We start from the raw sequence: 21,950 nt of genomic DNA on the forward strand, positions 1-21,950 counted from the left end.
TAACTAATTTAATAATAATCTTCATAATATATATATATATATATATATATATATATATATAAATTCTATCGGTATTAATGATGACACTATTTAATATTATTTTTAATTAAATTCAATCCGGTTAAAATAAATTAAATCTAAAATATAATACATAGCACTTAGGATTTGAATCATGTTGTTGCTTGCTACCAACAAGCATTCAATCAATCGTTAACAAAATGCAGAAAAAATATAGATGAAAATCAGAAATTACAACATAGTGGGGGAAAAAATCAAAGAAGGAAGAAAAGAAAAAAAAAACAAGAACCACAGCAAATATATATATATATATATATATATATATATATATATATATATATATATTAGTATTTATATAGCAAGTCTCTGGTCCCTAGTCATCCTATAAAGTCCATTTCCAGATTTTGAACCTCACATCCACTTCGCACGCCGTATTCTCTACCGACGCCGACGCCGGTTTTTCACCGTCGGAGAGGGACACGGCGATGCCGTCGCACACAACGGTGATTCCGACGGCCGGGGTTTGGAGTACACCCATCTGGGCTTCTACCTTCGTCTCCAACTTCACCTTTAGCGCAACCTCGCTCTTGCCCTTCGTGCTCCTCTTCAGTTCGGCCACGGTGTCGCTCTGCACCTCTTCCTCGGTGCTCGTGACGTAGGCCTCGAGGACGGTGGTGTTCTTCTGGTGGTGGAGGAAGGAGGGGATGGTGGCGGTGGCGACCGTGGCGTCGTCGTAAAGGAGGGAGACGGAGGTGGGGTCGTAGGAGAAGAGGATCTTGTCGTTGGGGTTGGTGGTTGAGAGAGTGAGGTCGAACTTGGCCTTGAAGGTGGAGGGAGAGGTGAGGTTGAAGTAGGAGAGTTTGAGGGAGGTGACGGAGAACGAGGGAGGTTGTGGGTGGTAGAGGAAGTAGAAGACGGTTCCGGCGCCGCCGATGAGAAGGAGGAGGAGCAGGAGGATCATGAAGAGGTAGCAGCAGAGGGTGGAGGCGCAGCCGCGGCTGCGGCGGCGGCGGGGTGGTTGGGGGCGGTAGGTGGGGCGATTGGCGCCGGAAAGTTGGGATTTTGTGGCCGGGAATGTTGGCTTGGGGCCGCCGTTGGCGGTGGTTTTGGCTGAAGGATGAACCCTATCAGTCATGGCGGTTTTTGCTTTTAGGTTTAGGGTTTCCAGAGGAGAAAGAAGTTCAAGAAAAATGTGTGGTGCGTGAATTTATCATTTGTGGATTAAAGTTTAATGTTGCAGTTATAGTGAATTTGAAGGGTGGTTGAGTGTGGTACCAAGAAACAAGAGAATGCAACATTCCAACACAATGTTCTTTCACTGCATGCATGCATGCAGTGTGTTGTTTTTATTTTTGAAAAAAATAGGTAGTATACTACTATCCAATTAGGACATTAATAGGTTAATTTTATGGTATTTGAATGAAACTATAATGTTTTTCATTATAATGCTGTTGCTTTGTTGTTGGTGACATATCTGAAATTGATCAGATTTTTCGTCGTGTGAAGTGATCTATGGTACTCGGTTTCTTATCAAATCAGTGCTCAAAATCTAGAAATAGAGATGAGAAAAGACACATAATTAAGATCCCATTAGGGTAAGCAGTCCCCATTAATTGAAAACAAATTAGGTTAAGATGATGATTTGCAACTTCTACTTCCTTAGAACCATATTTGTTTATCAATCATTAACACAGTGAAAGTCATGTAAGAAGTAACGAACCAGCTAATGGCAAATTGATTCATCACCTTCTGTTTCTTTTTTCCTTTTTTTTATCAGTGAAATTGATTCTATACCTTCCATTGTTCCTTGTTATAGTTTTCTATCTTTATTACACACATTATTTTTATACTACAAAAATAATTATTTACAGTGAAAGTTATATTTAGTATTTTTAGGAGTTTTAACCCATTAATGATTTTACCAGAAATTTGTAATTCTTCTGAAAGAGCCGTGTGACTAATAGATTATTGAATATTTTTAACAATCCTTAAAAAAAACACAACTTAATTAGGGTTTTTAAATCCTCACTACTCTCTCAGATTTTTGAAACCCCACTACTTCGTCGGTTGTGCCCTTGAGATATTGATAACAATAATGTTAAAATTTTTAAATATATTAAAAAAATTAAAATATTAATATGGTGTGTCTTTAGTCTTCAACGAAAAACAATACCAAAAAATTCAAAAAAAAATCTGGATTTGTTCTAAATCTTACGCTGATATATCCCTTTCTTCTTAGGTGTGTTTGTAAGGCTTATGGAAACATCAATGAGATTTCTATATCAGGACAAAGAATTGGAAGAAAAACGTTTTAAACAAAGGATATAGTTATACTCTTATGTTTGGTTCATGTGATGATGATTGAAATTCAAAGAGTGACCTTTCACACTCTTATTTTTCTCTTACATTCAACTATATTATATGTTTACACTCTTACATTTTTATATAATTTATTATTTTATTATAATATTCTATTATATTAATATCATATTTTATTATAAAAATCAATTCTAAAAAATATTTTTTCCAAATTGAAATCACCTGCATGTTGTGCAAGGAAGCATTGTATGCGACTTTGTGTCTTCTTCTCTTGACAAAAGTGTGATTTTGAAAAACTATAATTGTAATGTGTTTAAATAAGAAAAATTAGAGAGTGATTATGTTTACACATAATTTTGATAAATTTAATGGAAAATAATATTATGTAACAAATAAATTTTAAAAAAAATATTTCTATAAATTTATTAAAGTAATTTGGTTACTTAAAATAAAAATTCAATTTTTATATATAAAGTTAAAGTTTGACACGTTTTCGATTTTTTTATTTTATATTCGTGTTTTTTCTTTCATCTTTATTCAGCTCGGTTTTTTTTTTCTGAGTTAACATCTATCCAATGTTAATTTGATTTTAATTTTACATATTTTTGTTTACTAATTTCAATCGAGGATTCTTTGAGGCAAATGTTCATTAAGGTGTTTTTTTAGGCTAGCTGATGTTATTTTTCACTAGAATTTTCTTAATCAATATCAATGATTTTTTTTTTTTTTTATAATCTAAAACACTCTTTTTTTTCATTGAGTCAACTAGGAATATATGGTAATATTTATCAGTCTTTTAAGTGGTAATTATTTTTTATTTTATTATCATGGTTAAGATTTTCTTAATTAATTTCCAATAGAGTTTTTTTTTAGTGATGTTATATTTTATTAATTCAGAGAGTTTATCTATTGAAGTCAATAAGAAAGAATAAATAATATCCGACAAATTCAATCAATTTAATCATGCTTTATTTCACTTATAACAAAAATCCTTAAATCAGAATAGTTTTTCCTCAAACATGTTGTTTTTAAGAAAAATACTTTTAATTTTATTCTAATCACATATAATATTTTACACTAAATAATGGACAATTGACTTAATGGAGTGTTGCGTAACATCAACAATACAATGACCATAAATTGTGGGCTTCTGTTGGAGATTTTGTTCTAGGCCCAATTTTTCAAGCGGGCCAGGTTATCCACCGGCCTTGGCTAATATTATAACTTTTTTTCTTGTCAATAATTCATTGAATTATTTTCTTAATCATATCACTATTATAAAATATCAATGCACTTTATAGATAATTAATTTTTACAATAAAAACTGATTGGTCGATTTCAATAAAGTATCTATTTTTTCATAAAACTCAAATATATATTTTTTAAATTAATTTGGATTAATTCTTACCAACAATTTATTGGTACTTCTAATTGTGTATCATTACCCCCTCACATTTACATACATCATTTCATCTTATATCAACTAATGTGTTGAATCAAATAACAAAAAAAAAAAAAAAACCCAAGGGAAACAAAATAATGAAAAGTATAATGTCCGAAAATTTAATAGAAAAATAAATCAAAAGTTAATTAATAGTAGTTATATACTATTTCAAGTGAAAACTAAGAGGTAATAGCTTCTGTCTGTGTTTAATAATCTCTCTCTCTCTCTCTCTCTCTATATATATATATAGCATTATAATTTAAATTATGAATATATTCAAATTAAACTTCACTTGTTTTGTTGTAATAAAGGGATTTGAAATGTAAAAATAAGTAATAATTAATTTTACATTCGGAACCAAATAATTGATGTTGGTTGTACTGTACCAAAAGAAAAATATTGACTTGAAATGATTAATTTTTGACATAGTCTCGTGATGAATTTATGATAAATATATATATAAGTGGGAACATTGGAAAATGATGGATTTGGAGAGTTATTTTGAATTTGCAAGATGGAGTTATGTGAAGTGCATTATTAGGGTTTTGCCAATAATTTAACCCAACAACGAGAGCCTTTGTCATTTTCAAAACTTAGTACCAAAAAATATCACCGACAATTGCGAAGTGTGTGTATTTGTGGCCTCGCACGTTCTTCTTATGCCAATGTTTAGGTATGCCCTAAAATTTGAGGGCATGAACTACTCAAAGTCAAATCATACTTTAACTCACTCTATCATTTTTCTTTTACAAATTAAGTATTGATATCCAATCATCTTAAGTAACGTTATTCTTGGAATACATTAAATTATTGTATGCTTTCTATTAATCAAGTATTAAATCATTCATAAATTTAGTTATTTTCAGTTAAATTTGTATTGAAAAAGTTATTTTAGGAATTTTTATACTTATATCAATAAATGAAATGATTTGATTACTTAATTTTTACAAGGTAGAACACAATAACTTAAACAATAATGAAAATAATCTCTACCATAAAAAATATTACATTAATAACTTAAAACTTAATTTAAAAATATAAATAATTTAAATATTTAATAGAATATTATTTTAATAAAAATTTACGAATATTCAAATTTAAACTTAATTATGTTATTTTTATTTTCTATGTGATATATATATATATATATATATATATATATATATGCAAGTATTAATACTCAGTGGATATAAAAACTAATTTGCAAATATTATTTTACATATATTTGAAAGGTAACCAAATAATTAACATAATAAACTTTAGACAGAACGAATAGTTATCCATATCCAATTTGACCTAACTCATTGTCACATTTATTAAATATGATCCTTATTTGTATTGTCATTAATTATATATGTGAAATTAGATATTGGTAACTACCCGTTCTATCTAAAAATATTCATTATGTTACTCATCTTGTTACCTATCGGATATATGTGAAATAATATCTACAAATTTTATTTTGTATATCCGTTGAGTATTCATAAATACTTGCATATATATATATATATATATATATTAATTTAATAAAATCAGAAAATAATTTTACAAAATAAAATTTTAAGTATAATTTAAACCAAATTATTTAATAAAATATTAGTACAAATAAATTTGATCTTTCTAAAAAGAAAATTTAAACTAATTGTATAAAAATATCATTTTTTTAATTAATCTTTTATAAAATAACATCAATCTCATGAGTCTAAATAAAAAAATACAAATATATGAAATCGAATTTTAGATTATTATTCCATGATTATAATTCTTTTCATTAATAATTTTATTTTGATCACTTAAATTAAAAAAAAATTACTACAATAATTATTAGGATAAGAGAACATTTAGAATTCATATACCATAATACTCTCATTATCATCAAGGGAATAATTAAATATTTGTACCAATTATGCGTGAGCATCCCCTCATCACAAATTTTACTCGCATATATTTGTGTTTATGGATTTTTTTTTTTGTCATCTCATAGGACTAGTTGTCAGTAAAATCAAACCATAAATATTACCTCAAATGAAAAAATAAAACTTTTGAATACTCAATAAAATACTTTTTAGTTAAAAATTAATTAAAAGAATAAAATTTAAAAATATTTTAAAATTTATTAAATTTGTCTTTATTTGATAACTTCACCAAATGTTTTATCTTTCTAAACAAAATCCATAAATAAGAAATGGTAATTAGTGCTTATTAACTATTGGAACACAAGAAGGATAAACCGAATAAATAAATAAAGAAACACTTCACGAAGTTGGAAGAGAAAAAAAAAACACTAAAAAGAAATTGTAACTATCCTACAACTATAGTGTGTAAAAGGAAGAATAAGTTCAATTAAAAAATAAACATTAAAAGGATGTGACAATGATATTTGTAGTTAAATGATGTTCATCCTTAATTTGTCAGCATCATTTGATAATGTTCAACATTAGTTGTTGGTTCATCAATGTACATATAGATGAATGTGTCTTCATTCTGTCAATTACAAATTGATATGAGTTTAACCTTAACTAACCACATTATTTGCATCCTAATTAGAGGTAATTAATTCACATTATTTCAGATTAACATTTATTCCACATTACTTGCGCTTCTTCTTTTCAAATGTCTCTTCTTTAGTTCCTCTTACATTATAAGTACAAAGAATTACATGAATTTATGCCCTAATGAAACCAAATTAACAAATGTTGAAGGTGACATAGTAAAAAACTTATACTGGAAAATTTACAGAAATGGCCCCTTTTTTTTTAATATCCTTTTAGGGGTTTTATTTGGAAATTCATATTTAAATATAGGATTAAATATGTTTTTATCCCTCAAATTTCAGTGAATTTTGGAATTAGTTTTTCTTCGAAACTTTATACTAATTTAGTCTTTCATCGTTAGAAATACGTAAATTTAATTTTTCTTACCAAATTTTGTTAAGTTTATTTAACATTTTAAACGTATTTTATGATAATATTTGAGTTAACCTTGGAGCGAAAATGTGTCAAACGGTACAAATAATTCAAATACTATCATGAAATACGCTTGAAACATAAGATACATTTAACAAAATTTGGTTAAAAGGACTAAATTCACACATTTTTAAAGATAAATAACTAAATTGGTCAGAATTTTTGAAGATGGACTAATTCTAAATTTCATCGAAGCTTGAGGGACAAAAACATATTTAACCCTTAAATATATTATCCTTTCTTTTACTTAAAACGTTTCTTTTATCTGAATGCTTAACCATGATTTTAGTTTTTTTATTTTACCCTTTCTATGAATTACGTGCTTAGACTAAATATATGAATTTTGCTAAAATAAATAAAAGTAATTTGTATTTACAATTTTTGTTGTGTTTTTTTATTTTAATTTCAGAATTACAAATTCATATGTTACGACATAATTTTTTGTCTTAAAATTGTATTTCGAAATACAACATACTCGTTTTCTTTTAATTTTTAAAAAATACAGAGAATAAAGGATCTTTCCGACAAAAACCTTTCCAGCAGCTATTTCTGAATTTAGTAACCTTCAAATTTTCAACAAGAAGAAAATTTGACCATAAACTTGGTTTTGTAACCAGAAGAATTATTATATTATTTGAGGTTGCAAAGTAGGTTTGGTTTAGTGCTAATTTAAAGTTACATAGAATTGAATTTTGAAAAGATTAAACAAATGATATGTTAGAATACCTGTTATTTTTGGTATGAATCATTGCTTAAACATTAAAGTAAAGAGGACCAAAGTCATTGATCATGTTGACATTACTTCAAAGCCAGAAAGAAAACAGAAGAAGAAAAAGTTATCAGCATTTTTATTTAGTGTGAAACATCTTTCAATCTAAGATTCCAAGTTGAAGTAATGGACTATTAAGTAGTTAGGTTCTGATTTTAATAATATTTTCATCAAGCAGTTAAAAACTTGTCTCAAAAGTATATTTTTACTTCTCTATAATTGAAAGTTTAAATTTTTGTTTTCTAAAATTATTAGTTTAATTAAGTTTTTATCTTTGAAATTAAGTTTATTATGTTTAATTCCTAAAGTTCAATTTAGATCAAACAGATGATGTTTAATTTAGATTTAAAAAATGGAAGAACCAGTTAGCATCATAATAACACATGAACAGTTAAGACAGCAACATAGTATTCTGCTAAACACATCAACAGATAATTGATGTTATGGTAAAAGTTAAAAATGGTACTTTTAGGTTTTGGTGTAACTATTATAAGTTAAAAAAAACTTTTATACGAAATGAAAACCAAATTCTGCATACAGAAAAAGAAAATGTTATCCTTTGGGGTGATTGCTGTGAACCATGAATAGAAGTGATCAAAATTAAAAACAATCCCAAAAGTCTTTGCCAATTCAATTTGTAATCTGGATTTGTGAATGTTCTTACCTAGGTTTAAAAAGGTGTTATCTTACCCCAAAATCACATCATGGTGAAGGTGAATCATTACCTACCCTGGATAAACTGAAAAGAAGGTCAAGCATTAAGGTGTTAAATATTAATAAAATTCAATCATTCTTTTACTTTATGGCCAATATTTATGTCTCTCTCTTTCTCTCTCTCTCAAAATCAAGAACACTCACACATGTCCAACCCCACAAGCTCTTACGGAATAGTTACTGTTGTTTTCATGCTTAAAGTGAAGTGGGGTTGTGCTTTTTGGTTTCATCTGCTGTTAGATTTTTCTGAAAAACAATGAAATCAGTTGCATCACAACTCTCATGCCTGCAACCCATATACCTTTAGTTCTGAAAAATAGAAAAAGGTGGAAACACTGGTGTCTTCCACCAAGATCATTCTTGTGGAATTACCAGGCTGTTTTCATACTTTGCTTCACATTATTGAGACCATGTTTTGATTGCAGACTTTGTTGTGCTTGTCTTGGATGTGACAAGCGAGTTTTTGCTTCAGCATATGCTGCTGCTTTCACCAAATTCTCTTCAATTTTACTCTCCATGAAGGGCTGTTGGTGAAAGCTGAGAGATCTTCACAGTTGTTGATCTGGTTTTCCTTCAGGAGAAAATGGGACTGCCGCTGATTTTCCTGCTAATTCAGCTGCATTTAGTTGTCTGCACTCAGCAGATTCATGAATATGCAGGTATGAGCATAATTGATACGCTGAGTTAGTTTCTGCATGTTGAATCAAAACTGGAAGATGAGAAGCAAATCCCAAATTTACTGTTTTGAGTGTTGTCTTGTTATATATGTGGTTCAAAACTTGCTACAGTTCACATATTTTGTGCTATTGGATTATGTAATCTTTGCTCAATTGGGATTCTTTGATGATTCTCTCCTTGGAGTTCGTTCCTATGGAGTTCATGTGTGTCAAAATTTGGTTACCTGTAGCTGATTCCTAGTTCATTACTCGCATTGGAAAAAAAAATTACTGTTGAAATGATGATTAAGCCTCTGTTTTTACTGATTTCTACAGTCCAATTCTCTTAAGAAAAGTCAGATTCAGTTCGGTATGTAATAAAGCAATGCAACAGCTTTGGACAATCATAATGAATTTATCACAAGTTTTCAAATTACATAAAGAAAAAGCATTTGAAGTGAACTTTTCACATGGGATCTTGGTCAGTATAGTTAATCGGTTCAATCTCTGCTGATTAATATAAAAAGCAAGATTAGAACGTGGATGGTTAGAAAAAAACCTTAATGTTAATAGTCTTATATTTCGTAATTTTCACTTCAAATTTTAGGGCTATTGTTTCTGGTTAGTATATTTGTTAGTGAGTGTGCAACCAGTAGGTGGACAGCAAGCTTTGGATTTTGCCAGGTTGCATACTTTTAGTGTGGACAGTGTCAATAATTTAGCAATTTTATCATTACTGCAAGTAATGCAGAGAAATTAGCAATGAAATTTTAGTATTATGTAGTTGATGACCTCCTCTTGGAAAGTTCATGCTCATGATTATTCTAAATTGGAAGCTATCTTTCTATCTGTAGCCACCAAACTGCAACATTCCAGTGACAGAAGCCATTTTAGTATTGCAATCCCACCAAAGTCATCTTCTGAAGGTCATTCAAGCATTGCACATTCACCTTCCAAGTCATCTTCTGGGGTACCTGAAAGCATTGCACTTTCACCTTCCAAGTTAATTCACAAAGCTCCTACAATCATTTGGACACATGGTTCAGATGATTCCCCAATCTCACATCATAAGCATCACTATTCTAAAAGAAAGTTCCACAATCCAACTATAGCACCAATCTATGCAGTCCAGCCTCCTACATACATCCATCAAGGTTTGATTCCGTGATTGAAAGATCTTAAATCTTTTACACAATTTTTTGCATTTATTAATTTCATTCTGCAAAATTCTACTGAATAGGTCCTTCAGTCTTCAAATCACTACCTCCTTTCTCTTCACCAAATATTAAGGATATTCATGCCCCGGCCCCTGCACCATCACCAGCTATTGTACCACCAAGTCACTTCAATGGTATAAAATCTTACTTTCTTATTGCTTTTAGAGTTTATTTCTGTTCTAATGTTTCATCTCCCTGATTGTTTATTATATCCTTTTTGGACCAGTACCCTCTACTTCACCAATGATTTCTCCTCTAGGTTCATCATTGCAGAAGAAAAAGACTCCACCCCCAGCATATGAATTTGTTCTGCCACCTCCACCTCCCAATAAGGGTAATCTAATCTTGATCCTGCAACTACCTTAGAATATTGTTAAAGTTTTGCTAGTTTTTTTTTCAATAATCTGAAGAAAGCTAGCTGATGTTGTTCTTACATGTAGATTGCTTGTCGATGACTTGCTCAGAGCCCTTGACATATACACCTCCTGGGTCACCTTGTGGTTGTGTATGGCCGCTTCAGGTTAAAATACATATCAACATTGCAATATACAAGTTTTTTCCATTGGTTGCAGAGCTAGCCAAGGAAATTGCAGCAAGTGTTTTACTGAACCATACCCAGGTTCGCATTGTGGAAGCTGATGCAGCTAGTCAGCAACTGGAGAAAACCACTGTTCTCATAGACTTAGTACCCAAAGGAGTAAAATTTGATGATACCACTGCATTTTTAATATATAAGAAATTTTGGCGCAGGGAGATTCTGATAGATGCTTCAGTCTTTGGTGCTTATGAAGTACTCTATGTTCATTATCCAGGTTATACATTGATTATCATTTGTTGAGCCTTTCTTTTTCATAAAGTGAATATCTATGGTACGTTTGGTTTTAGTAGTAGAAATCTTCCTTGCATTCATACTTTGGGATAACGGATGCAGGTCTTCCACCATCTCCACCGTCAACTCCCTCAGATGCTTGTGTAATAGATGATGAGCCAAATCCAGGACATGGCAACAATGGAATGATGATGAAACCTTTAGGAGTAGATGTTCCAAAGAAGAAAAAAGAAGGGAGTAATGGAAGAATGATTGTTATAATTGTGCTGTCATCAGTTACTGCTTTTGTTGTATTCATTGGTCTTGCTTGGATTTGCGCGCTGAAATGCTGTGGCTATGTTCATGAACACAAACCAGTTCCGGATGGTTTAATTTCATCCTCTTCAAAGCAATCAAGTAAGTGCAATTAATGACTCTGTAAAAATTTTGTTGGCAGTTTAGAGATTGTACAAAGAAAGTTCCTTTTTATAATGATTTCGCTTGTGAAACTGTTCTTAGACAATTTTACAGTATACTATTTTCCATTGATTGAAGTACTTTTACCAATATTTGGATCCTATGAAACATAAGAATTGATTCCATTTATAGATGAACTATTTCATAAAACTTGGTCTGATGATCTTATTAATCTAAAATGTTAATTCATTTATGTGAAATATTTAATGATTTGTACAATACCACTTTTGGTAAGGATTCTAAGTAATTTCACATCAAATGAACTCTTTTCAATTCAGAAGTTGAGTTATCATAAACGTTGGGTTGTAACCTATAACGCTAATTCAGTCTTGGTTTCTATCTGTGAGTTCTCTTCATATTTTACTTCAAAACTTGTTTCCATTGCTTTCTGTCTCTTGTTGTATGTGGAACTCAGTGTAATTTTATATCCAAATTTACTCTTAGCAGGAGCTGCTAGGTCATTGGCTCGCGGGATCAGGTCAGGTTCTGGATCACAGTCCTTCAATTCTGGAACAATAACATACACAGGGTCTGCAAAGATTTTTACTTTGAATGACTTAGAGAAAGCAACAAATAACTTTGATTCTTCAAGAATATTAGGAGAAGGTGGTTTTGGACTTGTTTACAAAGGTGTTCTTAATGATGGGAGGGATATAGCCGTGAAGGTTCTCAAAAGAGATGATCAACGTGGTGGTCGTGAATTTTTGGCAGAAGTTGAGATGCTTAGTCGTCTACACCATCGAAATTTAGTTACATTGTTTGGTATATGCATAGAGAAACAGACTCGCTGCTTAGTTTATGAGCTTGTCCCTAATGGAAGTTTGGAATCTCACTTGCATGGTAAACAAAAGTGCAGTTTAAAAACTTTGTCATTAGTGTTGGAAGTAAAAAAATATCATATCTTTTGGAATCTGACTTTTGAATACTCTAATTCGCAGGAGCTGACAAGGAAACTGATCCATTGGATTGGAATGCGCGGATGAAGATTGCTCTTGGTGCAGCTCGGGGTTTGGCCTATCTGCATGAAGACTCAAATCCATGTGTCATACATCGGGATTTCAAGGCCAGCAACATCTTGTTGGAGTATGATTTTACACCCAAGGTCTCAGATTTTGGATTGGCTAGAACAGCACTGGATGAGAGAAACAAGCACATCTCCACACATGTTATGGGAACATTTGGGTAATAATCCCTTTCTAGCCACTTCATGTTGAGGTTTTGATGAATGGATTGGTTAAACATGCATACAATGTACTCATCTTATTCCAGTATCTATAGTGTTTTTAGCAGATCATTGAATTATATTGTTTAGGTACTTGACCTTATCTATGCATTTTCTGTTGAAATTCAACTTTTTGGTCATAATTTCATAGACTATATCATGAGTCATGAACCAAGTTTTCCCTAAACTTCAGTGGTTAGGGGATGGCATGTAAAAACTTTTATTTCATCTCTTGAATAGTTTCTTAAGATGAAAACTGAATTTGTCTCACCGACATGTTTTGCAGCTACTTAGCTCCTGAATATGCTATGACTGGCCATCTTCTGGTCAAGAGTGATGTTTACAGTTATGGAGTTGTACTCCTTGAGCTTTTAACTGGAAGAAAGCCAGTGGATTTGTCACAACCACCAGGTCAAGAAAATCTTGTGACATGGGTTCGTCCACTTCTCACAAGTAAGGAGGGTTTGCAGATGATCATAGACCCAGTTGTAAAGCCTAACATTTCCCTTGATATTGTAGTTAAAGTTGCAGCAATTGCATCCATGTGTGTGCAACCAGAAGTCTCACAACGCCCTTTCATGGGAGAGGTTGTTCAGGCCTTGAAGCTGGTGTGCAGTGAGGTTGAGGAAACAGACTATTTAAGATCAATGAGTTATCAAGAGGGTTTTCTAACTGATGTGGAAGGAAAGTTTTCGGAAGCTTCAGGTGAAAGAATGGAATTTTCAGAGTATCAAAAAACGCTTTCTGGCTATCAATCTGGTGAAGAAAAGGTAGAATTATCAGCACCAGAGTTTCTCAGTGCTTCAGGTCAGGAATTTGAGTCATTCAGGAGGTATTCTCGATCGGGGCCTCTCACCATTGGGAAGAAAAGACAGTTCTGGCAGAAGTTGAGAAGTTTGTCTGGTGGTAGCACCAGTGAACATGGATTTTCAACTAAACTATGGTCTGGATCGCATTAAGCTTTCAACAATCTTGCGTTTTTGCTTACTGAGTTCACGTTCCATAAATCACATGTCAGATTCACTAAGAAAATGTTGTGACAATAATGCAAAACGGTCACAAGCTAGAACTACTTATCAATGTATAAACTGCGTACCCTTGTTGGTTTCTAGGTAGCTATGTCTGAAGTCTGAACATTCGGTAGTACAAAGAATAGTAACAAGTTGTTCATGTCCATAATCTTAGTTATCTGACAAAAAATAGACTAAATTTTTTAAATGCTTTAAGTGACAGATGCAGATATACATTATATATATCAAATAGGGAGGGAAAAGCAACAATTTTGCATTACAAAGATTTCATTAATAGAACAGAACACTAGGGACACTATCGTTTTGTTTCTTTCCATTTCTTCGTTTGTCTGATATTTATCAAGTATGTAAACATCTAGAAGGATTTTTCCATTTTTCCTGGAAATAAAAAAGGTTAAAACAAGTCATTACAATTGTTTTTTCCTCCCAAAAAACCATGACTTTGTTGATTTCTAATAAATCACCCTTTAAAATAAATTACAATAAACTGCATTCATTTCCAATAATCCTATCACTAGCACTCTTTTTACTTGATGTGCAACAGTGCTTCTTCATTCAGACCACCCTTCTTTTCAAGATTTAACATGATCTTTACACAATAAGTTCCTCCTTATATACCTGCCAATTTCCCCAACCTGCCTCTCAAAATCTTCAGTCCCATGTACCTGTTACAAACATAGATTATTGTCACCAAAATGCAAATGTTGTAACTTTTGAAATCAAGTAAATCCAAACATTTGTTTGTTTAGTGTTTACATACATACCTGCCCATCATCATAACAGTGGCTTGAGGATTTGTTCCCGGTGATTCATCAAATGTTGAGCCATCTACCACACGGAGTCTGTCAACACCAAGAACCATGTAATCACGGTTGACTACCTTCCCCACATGGCACCCTCCATGGTAGTGCCAAATTGTGATCACAGTGTCTTTGCAGAACTGCTTCAGTGACTTTGTGTCTGCGGCATGCTTGGGTATGAAGTTGACATTAGCCTTCACAGTGAGGTTGAGCAGTTCCTCTGCTGTTTTTCTGTCACACAAAGTGTAGTTTGTGAAATGTTTTGACTGGACAACCTTTATGGCCAAACGGATCCCCTTAACGCAGCGCTGAAGATCATATGGATGACTGAAATAGTTGAAGGCAACAGATGGATTGTCATTAGCATTGGTGTTGATCAGCTTCAGCTCACCAACTGACCAAGGATTTGCAACTTTTGACAGAATAAAACCTCCCTTAAATGCTTCAATCGGTAGGTCTTTCTTGTTGTTCATAAATTCTTGGATAGCTTCTGCTGATCTTTGCTTAGGAGGGATTGTAGAAAGCTGCCCAATCTGGTGTCCATCATGTCAAAATGAAAAGTGACTTCTTAGTAGAATTTCTTGCTAGCTAGATACCAATCTTCTATGCACACCTTAGTATATACCATGATTAACAGAGTTCAGTTTCTCTGTTAGAGTTTTTTTGTGTTATCCTCTGTTATGTCTTCAAAGGATATTACTTCATGTACATCAGTATATTTTAAAGACTCAACAGAGAGAGCAGCACGAAAAATCTCAAGATAGAATCCAAATTCATGATTAACAAGTCAAATGATATGTGGAATTTCTAGTGTTATGTTTGACAGTTTTTGATTCTTAAGATTAAGGAAATCCTGTGGTATTCATGGTGCCAATCATCCTATTTTTTTGAGTTATCAATATTTTATGCCTTAAAAGAAAAATAGTCATGAAGTTTGAAGTCATGTGAAGAAGGACAAAGCTAGTAAAAGATCATAAATATTTTTCTGTGGTATTGTAAAATTGACAGATAATGTTAAAAGGACACTTGCTTCAAAATGGAGGAAGTAATTGTAAAAGATTCCAATGTTCTGACATGAATTCAGAGAAATATTGCATACCTCTGCTGACATGATACCATGGTGGCAATGAATGCTATCATTAGACTGACTGAAGCCACTGCTAGCCTCAATGTACACGCCCATCTTGGTGATTCCAACAGTTTCTATCAGTGACTGATGAACTTGTCTTTTAGAAGGAACAAACATTGTGTTCATGGGATTGTCTACCATTCCTTTTCCAACAAAGTGGTTGTCAAAGATCACTGGGATGTTCAACTTCTGGAGTTCTTCTTTTGGTCCAATTCCACTAAGCATCAGCAGTTGAGGAGTCCCAATTGCCCCAGAAGACATTATCACTTCACTATGCCTATCATTTGCCAGAATAGCTTCATGCTGTTTCCCATTCTCATCTTGGAAAATAACCCCCACAGCTTTTGGTTTCTTTCCTGCAAAGGCAATTAACATTGGTTTTAGTCATTTTAAGTTACTTCCAAAACCATAAACTTTGTAGAGTTTCATGTTACATATACCTTTTGTATCAAACACAATCTTTTGGACAGTGGCATAGACCAAAACACTGAGTTTTTCATGGTTCCCTGAAGCAAGCAATTCAGCAGCTGTGTGGCGGCGGCCATAAGTGTCAAAAATGGTTCCACCAACTTTTGTTCCATAGAGATGATCATAGGTGAAGCCATTGAAAGGTGACACACCAGCGTCTAGAAGACTATCCCTCACTGCTCTTTGATAAGGTGAAAACTTTGGACGGTGGACAATTTGGTTTTCAACCCATGGATATGACCGATTCACCAGCTTGATATCCCAACCAACCTTCTTTATAAACCTGCATTCCATACAAATGTTAACAAAAAGACATTTCAGTATTGGAAATAATCTAAGTTATACTATATAAAGTCTCACATCGATTAAAAAATACCGAGTTAAAAGTTAAATACCATATATAAAGATCATAAACTCAGTGCTTATTTCCCTGTAAGAATAAATCTCTATCATTTCAGACATTGATGGCATGAAATAGTGTAAGGGACCACAAGACATTCTTTTTAAGTGTTGAAAATGAAAGATCACCATCAACTATTACCTCTTGGAAGTCAAGACCAATCAATTCTTAATGGAAGAAGGTTGTAATCATTTTCATTGACAGTTTTTTCTTAAATTTTTGTATGTGTTCTTTTTTTCTTTTTCTAATGTCGGCACAAACTTACTTTTTCTTACTATATTAATATTAACTAAACAAGCAATATCAACATCCATGTTTCTCATATAAAAGTTAGGGTTCATATCAAATTTAAAAATAGACACAGTATAAGTTTATCCATGGATATTTACTTTTGTCAAACACATCCAATTATATATATATATATATATATATATATATATATATATATATATAATCAATATATATAGGTATGAAACCTGGTACTGTAAAACAATTTTTTTTATAATGAATATAAATATACTCAAAATATAAGTCACTAGCATATTTCTCTTTTTTGATGAGATCACTAACATATTCTTAAAAAATACATATGATTTATTAATTTATTTAATTTTTATTAAAATTCATATTTAATGTTGTTAAATCAATATAGTACTTTGTTTCTTTTTTTTTTGTCCTTTAAAAATAATATTGTCTTTTTTTTCTTCTACATCCATCTGGGAAGAAGTAGTTGAACTTTATTAAGTCACCGCCAAACAAATTCATTACTATTGTACCTTCTGCTATGCTTTGAAACATCAAATCGCCAACTTTTTCAATAAAAAATTACAATTTACATTGATTTAGTTATATGCTTAGGTTACAATTTCAATTCATTTATAGAAATTTCTTTACAAATATCATAATTTATTTTATAATATCGATTGTGACATGTTATAAAATTTAAATTTTTGATATCACAAAAATAAATAAAAAAAGTTGTATCTTAAAAATTTACATTAATGTGAAAAATCAGTGGAACATTAATTTAAGTGAAGTGTTTAAATCACATCACATCATACATACATCAACTATATCTTATGTTTTTTACACAGAATAGAATAATCAAAATAATAGCATATTCCAAGAGAGATTTGAATAAAAAATTGTTTGCATTAATGAAATGTAACATCATAACCACAGTTTTATTTTCTTTTCTTTCATTGATTATTTATAAGGTGTGTTTATTGTCTTCTATTCATTATTTATAAGGTGTGTTTTTTATTACCAGACATCAAAAAGTGGTTGAACTTTATTGCACAAAATTCATTACTACTACACTTGGATATTACTACTACACTTGGATATGCTGGTCCACACGGATAAAGTCAACAAGGGAGAAAAACAACAGTGAAAGAATTAAAAGAAAAAAAAAATAGAGGAATAAAATCTAATTCAATTTCTTATATTTTAATTCATTATACTGTTTCTCGACGATATATCTTAAATGAAATATTTTAGATGTGAGGATAAACTATTCCAAAATAAAATAAATAAATAAATTTAAATTTGAGAATTAGAACAAAATTTTATATATATATATCCAACATTAATCATTTTAGAAAAAAAGAAAACAAGAATATATTCCACATTTTAAGTATTAATTATTCAAAGACTATTTAAAATAGACAAAATTAATGTAATATTTTGTATGCAGTGTCTTTCTTATTAAACTCTGATCCAGTAAAAAGACAACATAAAATTAATACATACAGATCATGTATATCCTACAAACCAGAACTAAATGTCACTCACATACTTCAAAAATTAATATAAAATGGTTGAAAGAAAGGGGAATTCTAATTGAAAATGAATTTGAATAGGATTGAAGAAACAATGAAGAACAGAAGAAGTTATCATACCTTGGATTTGCTCTGGTGTAGAAACCAGCATTGATGGAGCTTCCACCTCCTAAGATCCTGGCCCTAGAATTGTAGACTCCATCCTTTGAAATGAAGAATTGAGAAGCTGAAGTTGGTGAAACATCTGCTAAGGTCATGTGGAAGTTCTCAAGAAATGAAACATTAGGGTTGGTGAAGGGAACACCCCCTCTTTCAAGCACAAGAACACTGAATTTCTGAGATAGGGTTGCAGCCAAAGGGCACCCTGCAGTGCCACCTCCCACTATTATGTAATCATACACATTTTTGGAGGTGGTGGTTGAAATTGATGATGATGAGAATGAACTTGCATTTCTGATAAAAGGGTAACTTTTTTCGTGCCACTGCTTGTTACCTGCAAAGAAATTTGACTACTTTAATAGCATATTATCACTGCTGTAACTGTGATTTGACAAAAATTGAAAGATGTTGAACAATAAACTATAGAGAGAAAGTCCTTTTTAATTAGAAATAGAAATGTATCATATAGTGTTTTGGTTTAAGGACTTTCAAATTAAAACATTTATCTGTGATCTGATCCAAATAAAAGTAGCAGAAACCAGAACCAGACTGCATCTCTGAGATAGATTTCTGCATTCACAAATTTTTCCATGTCTGTGGGAATTTATTGATAGAAACCCAGATGCCAGGTGATAAAAAATTCAGATTTAAAAGGGCAAGAAAGAGAGAATTCAGCCTTGAAAAAGATGAAAATCCTTATCTTTAATAGAAAATTCTCCCTAGAAAGGAACAAAGATGAGACTGAATAATAATGTAAGAAATTAAGCTGAAAGGGTGGATGAAGATGTGAGTGAGTTGCAGTTAGACAAGAACCTTGAGAAGAAGGTAGAAAGTTGCAGAGCAATAGAACTTGGAACAACAAGAATTTGAGTGCACCAACTGAAGCCATGGAATCACACAGACCAGAAAAAACACAATCTTTTTTCTCTCTGAAGAAGCTGCTTCTTCTCAACCTATAAGTGGCTACCTCTCATTGGTCTTGGTTTGTGTGTGAAGATCATATAAATATGTAAAATAGAGCCTTACCCTGTTAAGATTATGGCAACAAAACATGAGTTAGTGAGAGAAATGAGTAAGAAAAAACCAAATTAGAAGTATATAACGCATAAAAGATGTCACTGAATGAGGCATTTAATGAGGAAATGAATGCAGCAGTTAGAGTCTATAGTGTTTCGCCGTTGGATTTGGCATCCTATTTTCTGATCATCACGTTCATGAGTTTGTACAAAGACAGCTCATTCACCAGCCACACTAGGATTGATTAAAGTTCCATATTTAATATGCCACCAAAAGTTTGTTATTTCTTTTCATATTTTTTCCCCTATCATATAGATACATAGATAGATGGTAGATTCAAGGCCACTTCCTGAAAATATTGTCCTTCAACCAACACTGTACTACTACACTTAGCACTCATTAATAATACTAACATAACATTCATTCTCAACATAGAAACCAAATGAAAATTACAAAACCAACAAGTATTTTGAGCAATTAATAGCAGCTTCTGGTTCTTCTTTGCATGGTTTATTTCTGATTTGACCACAACTTGATTTTCTGCATCATTGCTGATATTGTTTGGTGGTCTCATTTATCACATTGGTTAGAAGTCAAATGAAGAATCAAGGGAAGAACTAATTAATCATCCATTTTCTTGGTTTACTTGTTTGAGTAGGTTAAGAACTTGATATTAATGATATTAAGTTTCGTTTAATCTCACAAAATATTCTCATACTATACTAAGAATTTAAATTTAGCTGAATTCTACAAAATCAGATTTGAAAGTAAAATTTGTATCGATTTATATATATAGTATGAATTGGTCTTGTCTATCTCGATGTGAAAATTCTGACAGAGTTATTCGAATGAAATTACTAACCCATTTGATTAAATTTTTAATCTTGATACCTGAACTTGTGCAAATGTTGCAACTGGAGTTGCAGTGTGGGAACAAAACCACCATTGTTTTAAAAAGCAAGGTTCCATTGTAGTTGAGAAGGAAGCATATATAATGTGAAGGCCACAAAAATTTTCAAAATGAGTTACATATAAGAGTGAATATATAGCAGGATATGCAACTGATATCTAAATAAATGTAAGTATCTGTAAATATCATGATTGTGGTATTGTTTTCTGTGCTTCTTTTATGACTTGCATTGTCAACTTTAGGATGAGTCCAAAATTAACCTCTAAAATATTTAACACTTGTGATGTAATGCTGTGTCTGGTTTATCAGAAAACCAGAAGAGAAAAGGAAGAAAAAATGCAAATGAAACAAAATGATATATAGAAGAAAGGATGAGATGATGCATAAGATAGAGTTGGCATTGACAATATACATGGCAGAATGCATGCACTTGATTTAATGTTGCAAGCAATGGTTTGGTTCCATTTCATTGGAGAACCGATAATCATTAATATGCACATGCAAGTATAACATTCAAATATGCATATCTTTGTTCTTCTTTTCTTTTTTTATTTTTTTCAGATTAAATTAGTAAATTCTTTTTACACCCTTTAATGTATATTTATAATTATAGGTGTAAAGGAAAGAACAAGTCAAATCAAGTTCTCTATATTTCATCTACAATAACTTATTTATTTTCTATCCAAATTGTTTGAAGAACTGAGAAAAATACTAAGCGTAAAAGAAAGAATAATAAGATAATGGAGAGAATATGAATTCCACTCTAGATTGCCAGATGAGCAAGTGTAAAAAAAAAACTATTGAATATATAATTAATTATATTTTTACATTTTTTAATTCAATTGATAATGTAAATTACATTTATAAAAAATGAAAAATACAATGATAAAGAAATTTAATAACACTTAATTGGCATATTAGCTTTTTAAGAAATTAATTACATATCAAACTAATTCATTCCAGCTAAACCTTCTTTACTTTTATATATGTAATTGACAATATTCTTGTTCTACTATTTTTTTCAATGTATATCTTTTATTATAACTAAAAACATAATGTCACGCATTATGTTGTCTAATATTCTTCCTCTAAATTACTATAATTTACATTAAAATAAAATAAAAATACATTATAACACAACAACTAAAATTATATCTTAATTTAACAACTTTCAATTAATATTTCTTTAACATGACTAGAAAAACACATACATCAGATAACAACTAGTTTTAAAAAAAGAGAAAAAAAAAGGGAGATGAATAATTAATATAACCAAAATTAGGTTATTATTGTTTGGTGCTACAAACATAATATGTTTATGACACGATCCTTTTGTAGGGATAAAATGAAAGTTGGACCATCCCATGAATGAATGACACCTACGTTGGTTGTTTCAGCCTCCCATGCTTAGTTGTCATGCCTATGTAATTTCTTCCAATATATTTATATATTAATATAAATATAAATATAAATATAAATATTAATATTAATATTAAATTGTGGGTATGCTTCGCTCTATGAAAGTGGAAGATAACCACATATATATGAGGCTTTAAATCTCCCATGGCTAGTGGGTAGGTAGGTAGGTAAGAAAATGGAAATTAATTTTAATTATATTCCCATGACTTTTTCTCTTTTCAAGCCT

The 21,950-nt window shown here is 31.3% G+C and overlaps 3 protein-coding genes across 5 annotated transcripts; 1 reads left to right on the plus strand and 2 right to left on the minus strand.

Moving 5' to 3' along the window:
* Positions 1 to 164: 164 nt before the first annotated feature.
* On the minus strand, positions 165 to 1,420 carry LOC114167338 (NDR1/HIN1-like protein 13). Its single transcript, XM_028052398.2, has one exon. It carries the CDS (start codon positions 1,151 to 1,153, stop codon positions 401 to 403), a length of 753 nt encoding a protein of 250 aa, XP_027908199.2. The 5' UTR covers positions 1,154 to 1,420; the 3' UTR covers positions 165 to 400.
* Positions 1,421 to 8,351: 6,931 nt separating this feature from the next.
* Positions 8,352 to 13,789, plus strand: LOC114166002 (receptor-like serine/threonine-protein kinase ALE2). Of its 3 annotated transcripts, none has more exons than XM_028050656.2 (9): positions 8,352 to 8,889; positions 9,741 to 10,040; positions 10,127 to 10,237; positions 10,330 to 10,437; positions 10,544 to 10,915; positions 11,035 to 11,328; positions 11,833 to 12,228; positions 12,327 to 12,570; positions 12,897 to 13,789. In XM_028050656.2, the coding sequence occupies exons 1-9, from the start codon at positions 8,814 to 8,816 to the stop codon at positions 13,567 to 13,569; spliced, it is 2,574 nt and encodes an 857-aa protein (XP_027906457.2). In that variant the 5' UTR covers positions 8,352 to 8,813; the 3' UTR covers positions 13,570 to 13,789. The 3 variants fall into 3 exon arrangements, with proteins under 3 accessions (XP_027906457.2, XP_085523941.1, XP_027906458.2); XM_085667815.1 differs by having other exon boundaries at positions 10,363 to 10,437; XM_028050657.2 differs by having other exon boundaries at positions 8,354 to 8,889; positions 11,836 to 12,228.
* Positions 13,790 to 13,985: 196 nt separating this feature from the next.
* On the minus strand, positions 13,986 to 19,602 carry LOC114166004 (protein HOTHEAD-like). The gene is made up of 6 exons (XM_028050658.2): positions 19,192 to 19,602; positions 18,340 to 18,712; positions 16,011 to 16,321; positions 15,541 to 15,926; positions 14,406 to 14,974; positions 13,986 to 14,306 (listed from the first exon to the last, which is right to left on the minus strand). The coding sequence occupies exons 1-6, from the start codon at positions 19,265 to 19,267 to the stop codon at positions 14,252 to 14,254; spliced, it is 1,770 nt and encodes a 589-aa protein (XP_027906459.2). The 5' UTR covers positions 19,268 to 19,602; the 3' UTR covers positions 13,986 to 14,251.
* Positions 19,603 to 21,950: the final 2,348 nt, after the last annotated feature.

The sequence above is a fragment of the Vigna unguiculata genome, chromosome 10 (assembly GCF_037176805.1).
Source record: "Vigna unguiculata cultivar grain cowpea cultivar isolate G323 ecotype 2 chromosome 10, ASM3717680v1, whole genome shotgun sequence".
Classification (NCBI taxonomy): domain Eukaryota; kingdom Viridiplantae; phylum Streptophyta; class Magnoliopsida; order Fabales; family Fabaceae; genus Vigna; species Vigna unguiculata.

Coding starts and splice junctions, on each gene's coding strand:
- LOC114166002 (XM_028050656.2), top strand. CDS start 8,814: ATGGGACTGCCGCTGATTTTCCTGCTAATTCAGCTGCATTTAGTTGTC. Junction 10,041..10,126: donor TCCTACATACATCCATCAAG/GTTTGATTCCGT, acceptor TCTACTGAATAG/GTCCTTCAGTCTTCAAATCA. Junction 11,329..11,832: donor ATCCTCTTCAAAGCAATCAA/GTAAGTGCAATT, acceptor ATTTACTCTTAG/CAGGAGCTGCTAGGTCATTG.
- LOC114167338 (XM_028052398.2), bottom strand. CDS start 1,153: ATGACTGATAGGGTTCATCCTTCAGCCAAAACCACCGCCAACGGCGGC.
- LOC114166004 (XM_028050658.2), bottom strand. CDS start 19,267: ATGGCTTCAGTTGGTGCACTCAAATTCTTGTTGTTCCAAGTTCTATTG. Junction 14,975..15,540: donor ATGGTATCATGTCAGCAGAG/GTATGCAATATT, acceptor GATGGACACCAG/ATTGGGCAGCTTTCTACAAT. Junction 14,307..14,405: donor ACTGTTATGATGATGGGCAG/GTATGTATGTAA, acceptor TGTTTGTAACAG/GTACATGGGACTGAAGATTT.